General features: G+C 42.1%; 1 protein-coding gene across 1 annotated transcript; it reads right to left on the reverse strand.

Moving 5' to 3' along the window:
- Nucleotides 1-2,275: 2,275 nt before the first annotated feature.
- On the reverse strand, nucleotides 2,276-5,280 carry LOC311489042 (protein translocase subunit SecA-like). The gene is given in 2 exon segments (XM_084545940.1): nucleotides 2,276-2,699; nucleotides 2,701-5,280. Coding segments are annotated over 2 exon segments (2,601 nt in total). The 5' UTR covers nucleotides 5,245-5,280; the 3' UTR covers nucleotides 2,276-2,642.
- Between the last annotated feature and the right edge of the window lie 808 nt (nucleotides 5,281-6,088).

The raw sequence follows: 6,088 nt of genomic DNA on the forward strand, positions 1-6,088 counted from the left end.
CTTCGTACTTTTATTGCTCTTGTTCACCAGTTGTATACTCATGAGTCGATATTCTGTAAAAAAACAAAAACAAAAAAAACACAAGTTCACTCCGGTCAACTGCTCATTGTAATGCAAAATATACAGTGTAGGAGTAATCTCTACTAATCAAACGCAGACATTATTATTACTATTATTATTATTGTTCCACAGGATTGTATTACTGTAAACAATAACACACAATATGAATAATATGCATGTGCTTTTATTTAATATCATATTAAATGTGATGTTACCTTTTCAGCACTTCAAGCATGGTTTTCTAGCTTCCAGCATGCCACTGACTGGTGGCTGGTGAGGTGCACTGGTGAACTGTCCGATCCCTCGATTTTGACGTGCATGTTTTTTCCATTCTTTGTATAATCTTACTTTACCAGCCTCTTTCTGGAGTATCATTTTGTTTTCTTTAATGATATCTTTTATTGCTGCTCCCTCTGCCATGTACCAGTCTCCTCCCCTGATGCTTTCAGTAAGCTGTTTCTGCTTAATGAAAGACTCCCATTGAGCTGGGTTTCTGAGGAGGGTCTCTGCCTCCACAGATCGGAGTCGGTCTGCTTCCAAAACAATCTGTTCTTCACTGGCCTGTGGTTTCATGCCTCGTGCCAAAGCATGAAATAGACAGCTCTTGTCCTTACTGTCAATGCTCACTGTCTGGTTGTTGATGCGTACATCATAATGTCCATCAGGGTATTGGTCACTCTTTGGTCTGTAGATCAGTGTCACAGTTTGGCTAGCAGGTTGAGTGCTTAGGCTCACCTCCTGCATTTTGGTAAGTCTGCCACGGCTATCCTCTGTTAGGATGACAACCTTAGTGCCACTGACTTCTGACAAGACTCTGATGTCGAGGATTGTACCTGCAGTTGTGGATTTCTTGATGTTTTCAGCATGTAACTTTGAGCGTTCACCTGTCTCTGCTGCAAGCTGATGTTTAGAATTTGGTTTTCTTGGCATGTGAGCGATGTATCTGTTGTTCTGTCCAGCTCTGAGCTTTTCCTCTGTTCTGTCACTCCTTAAGACAGTTCTGACTTTCTGGCTGATGAAGCCATTTACTTCGTCTTGAACATAAGAAACAAGGTGAGTGGAGAACTTCTGGTGGAACACTTCTACCAAAGCATCAGCCAATAAATCACTGATGGTGTTGGCTAATTCCTGCTTGAATTCTTTTAGCATATTAGTGTCTGAAGCAGAGAGCTCCTTAACATCCACTTTCTCTGAAAAACCTTGATTTTTAAATGTATTCAGCTCTTGAAGGTTTGAGAAAAACTTGTCGGTGAGGCCGAGTACTGTATTGAGGGCATCTGTGAACAGTGCCCCCATGTGGGCAAATCTAATAGCTATCAGAATTGCTTTGACCTTTCCTTTTGTGGCACTTGACGTTGCACTGTCCATCACTGTGGAGATGGATGAATTAAGCTGTTTCTGCCAGCTGAGGTCTGCGTAGAATGGCTGTAAAGCACTGCTGCTTAACTCTTTGAAAATGGCCAACAGTTGAGTCTTTCTTTTCTCATCCTGCAGGAGGTCATGGAGTTGCTCTTTATCTTCAAGGTGTGAGAGAATAATAGAGTCTACAAATGAAGCCATGGGCTCTTTTACTATTGTGGATTTCACCTTGTTAGCAACTCCTCTTTCCACTTCAGTTTTGAGGCTGTTCATTATTTCTGTCAGTATTTCCTCTTCTGCCTTTCCTATTCCATACATAAAGAGTTTCTCAACTACTATTTTAGTAGTGACTTTTACTGCATTCTTCATATTGGTCTTTGCGACAACGCTGAAGCCCTCTTTAACCTGACTGGAGAGAAACTTTGGAATTGACTTCAGCTGTTTGACAAATCTTTTAATTAACATTTTAGAAGCTTTGAATCCCTTTGCAACCAGCTTTCCAACTCCAAATGTGATGAGAGATACACCAATAGAAATAGCCTTGTCTATGGCCCATGATTTCCAGCTGAATTCTCCTGTCACCATGGACTCTATGCCAGTGATGCAGTCTGATATTCCTTCAGAGATGAGTCCCATGCCAACTTGAGCCAATGTACCAAACGTAAATGCAGTGAGCAATGCTCCTCCAACAATCTGTAGAACGCCAACAAAGAACACCACCAAAGCTTCCCATGGGAAACGAGGTTCCTCTTCCACAGAAAATACATATTTCAGACCTTGGCAGTAGAGGTTGTAGGCTTCGACCTGGAGATCTTCTTCAGAACTTGACACCAGGGAGAAAATTGGTGATTTTTTAGCCATTGCATTCCTCCCCCTTTCCTTTATTTCATCTATCTTTTCGATCGCCTTATTAATGTTTTTGTCAAAGTAACTGAGCATGCTGCCCTTTGTTGTCAGCTGTTTTTCAAGACTGGATGGGTTAGTGTTGGCTGATGCTGCAGAGGACATTTTTACAAACTGAAGACAGAGCACAGATTCCTCACTGAGATACTTTAGAGACCCCTGTGCCTTCAATAGGTCATCTTTGGCCTTAGTAAGGTAATCTGCATCCTGCTTCTTTATAGTGCAGTATGCATGGTTGTAGAAGGCTATGGCTGCCCAACTTTCATCTTGTTTCATTGCCTTTTCAAACAGTCCAGTGCTGATGTCCCATTTTTTTTCATTCAGCGCAATATTTCCAAATTTGATGTAGTGATAAATGCTAGAACACGGTGAAGTCTGAGTTTGACACTGAGTTTTTGCCAATGCCAAATCAGCCTTTAAACTCTTTTCCAATTCATTTCTCTTCAGCTGGTCAATTTGTTCTGATTTGATTTGCAACCATATCCCCCAGAACTCATTCATGATCCCAACAACAGCTCGTCTCTCATCTCCATCAGTGTTCTTATAAATATCTTGAAGAGATCTGCAGTATTCTGAAAACAGGTCTTCCCTCAGTTTCATCTCAGCAACATCGTTCATCATGTCATTATTCTTTTCTGCTGCAAGTCTATCCCTTCTGCTCTTAGCTTCCTCCAGAGATGACACAGTGCTGAAAGACTGCTGCAGGTGTTCAATGGACATGATAACTTGAGCAGATCCTGGTTTACCTTTGCGAGCAGTCCGACCAAAAGCCTGAAGTTCCACTCTTGTGTTCTCAGAAAGAAAAGAGAGGATCACAAATAATCCTCCATTATTGTTCACCTCGTCGGACACTTTTATGTCTGTGCCACGCCCAGCAAGGTTTGTGGCAACAATGACATCTCCAGGAGACAGTTCTTTATCTATTTTGCTCAAACTGTCTTTGTCACTGCGGCAGTAGAGAATGACTTGCATGCATTCATGACATTGCAGACTGTTTGTCAGCGCTTTGTAGATCTCATTGGCTTTGTTGATAGTTTCACAGATCACCAGGGCGGCTCTTTTACCTCTGTATGAGTTTGGGGAAATCTCAGCCATAACCACACGTTTAATTTCAGATTTCCACTCTTCAGCTGAGGTCTTCAGAGTACCTTTGATCTCAAACAACTTTTTCCGGTTGAACGTTGGCATTTTGCAGACAGAAAGATTTGGATACAGGTCCTGCAAAAACAGAATCTCTGTTGTGCTCCCAAGTGTCCCTGTTGTTCCATATATTTTTCCGTCATACTTTTCGAAGAAGGAGATGTTAGAAATGTAATTTGTCACTGTTGAAATTGTGCTCAGTTTGATTTGGTGTTTAATCTCAACAAACTGCTGCAGACCATCGCCCCATTTCTTATTCAGTTCTACAATACCAGTGGAACTGAAATCCACTGGACAGACACTGTCATTTTCTACAACATATTCCCGTCCTTGCTGCAGCTGCTTTGCCAGAAAGGCATTCTGAACCCACACTGACACTTTGCTCTCTATCAGATTCTTTAGAAATCCTGGAATGCTGATTTTGTCTTTAATGTTTGCACACGGGGTGTACTGAATCTTCTCTGAGATTATTTCAGCAATGGGCTTGATAAGAAGTTCTTCTGAATCATATAGAGCGCAACACAAGCCTTCCTCCAAGACAAGAAATGTAAGCTCTGGAATATCCTGGTTGTTGTACGGGCTGCTCTTTCTCAAACAGAGCAATCCCTTGTCGTCCAAAGTGTAAACAGTGAAGCCATAGGGGACATATTGCTCAAGTTCTTGGAACAATTCTACCACTACATCCTGACTCACAGATTTCAGTTTTGTAAGAAGTTCATTCTTTTCACGTTTGAGGATATCCTCTGTAAATCCAGCAATGAGTAAAATGTCCGTTGGATCCTTTATTTCACTTTCATCTGTGTCCATTGAGTCAAAGATGGCCTTGAAGAATGAAGCAGGAGGAGCCTGTATAAATGTCTGGTGTCCTGCAGACAGGAAACCATACTGGCTGACATGGCCCCAGATCATAGCCAGAATAACATTCAGGTGCTGCATGGAGACCATGGGGCTGGACAGGTAGGTCAGCTGCACTCCCTGATCCAGCAGCAGTGAGTCCACTTCATCGATTATGATGCACTGATAGCTGCGATCAGGCCTCACATCCTTCATCTCAAATATCTGGCGAAGGTGATCTGCAGCGAAGGCTTCAATAGTTCCATAGACCACGTCCTTCTGGTAGCATTCCTGTCGATCCTTGTCTTCGGTTTTATTTGTGTTTGTGTCAACTGTGATTCCAAAGTACTTGTAGAATTGGGTCCATTCTTCTGCATCCCTTTGACATAACACAGAAGAGCTGGACACTATGTCTACTTTTTCACCCCTAAGCACACGCAGAACTGCAAACATTGCTATGACACAAGACTTTCCTTCTCCAGTGCCCATCTCCAGGAGTTTACCAGTGTCAGACAAGGCCAAGAGGCACCAGCTTATCATCTGAGTGGCTCTGGGCCACCACTTCCCTTTAGCCTTGTGCAGGTTTACAGCATTGCACAAGACTGCCAGGATCTCCTGAAGGTGTTCTGTACCCGTGCTGTGACTCAAATTCTTTGCTCGTTGTACATCTTTGTGGTTTTTGATTTCACCAGTTTTGATCAGGTCTGTTATATGAGTTACTATATTGTATGATTTTGTCAATGTCTGTTCATCAATGTCTTTCATCTGCCGTATTTCATCAAAAAGAGTGTCAATGCTTTTCATTTTCTCATCTTTCAGGCTGTTTTCTAAATACCAGATCAGATTCTCACTTCCACGTGAATCTAAGAGGTTGAGGAGAGATTGATGGTTCTTATCTGTCCACTTGGAGGAAACCTGATATGTCGCCATCAAATGTAAAATCTTCATGATGAAAATACAACCGTTGTCATAATGGTGGTCATTTAGAGCTCCAAGCAGGTTCAAGGCCTCTGTTTCTGACCAAAGTCTTTGTGCTACAAGATTTGAAACCATTTGGAGAAGATCTTTGGTTTGTTCTTTTGAGTCCTGGAATTTCTCCACACAGGCAAATAAAATCTCCAAACACCATTTGCCTGCAGGAGAAGTCGTATTTCTCTCTGCTTCTGTTTCTCCAGTAAGAAGTCTCAGGAGATTCTCAAGAAAAGTCAGAATGAAGATCTGGTTAGAAGACAGTTCACTTCCATTCATTTTCTGTGAGATGGTGATGATTTTATTGCCAGTGTTTGTGTCTTTGTTTGGGTTGGTGTTGAGCACCTGAAAAATGGCCTTAACGAACCTGCGCCTCAGTTCCACAGGTTCACTGTCAAATTTACTCAGGAGGTTTTGTAAGACCTCTGCAGCAAACACCAGGGAATCATTGTCCTTCAGCCTTGAAAGTTTCATATTGTGGGAAGCACTGAAATTTTTTTCTTCAATGAGAAATTCACGACTAAGCTGGGCCATCCCTGTTTCCATCACCTCTATGCCGTGTAGAATGTAATCAGACACAAAGTCATCCATAGTACCATACACAATGTCTGCTTCATAGACCTCCTTGTATGAGGCATTAGTTTTCTTCATGGTTGTGTTGACAGACATTTCAAGGTACTTGTAGAAGTCAGACCATTCCTTTGTTTGCTCCTGTGAGTGAACATCAGAGCTCAGCACAATGTTTATCTTGTTTCCCAAGAAGACTTGTGATGCTGCAAACATCGCTGTGACACACTGGTCTATGTCAATACCATCCACTTGT

Source organism: Chelon labrosus (genome assembly GCF_963514085.1).
Source record: "Chelon labrosus genome assembly, chromosome: 6".
Taxonomy (NCBI): domain Eukaryota; kingdom Metazoa; phylum Chordata; class Actinopteri; order Mugiliformes; family Mugilidae; genus Chelon; species Chelon labrosus.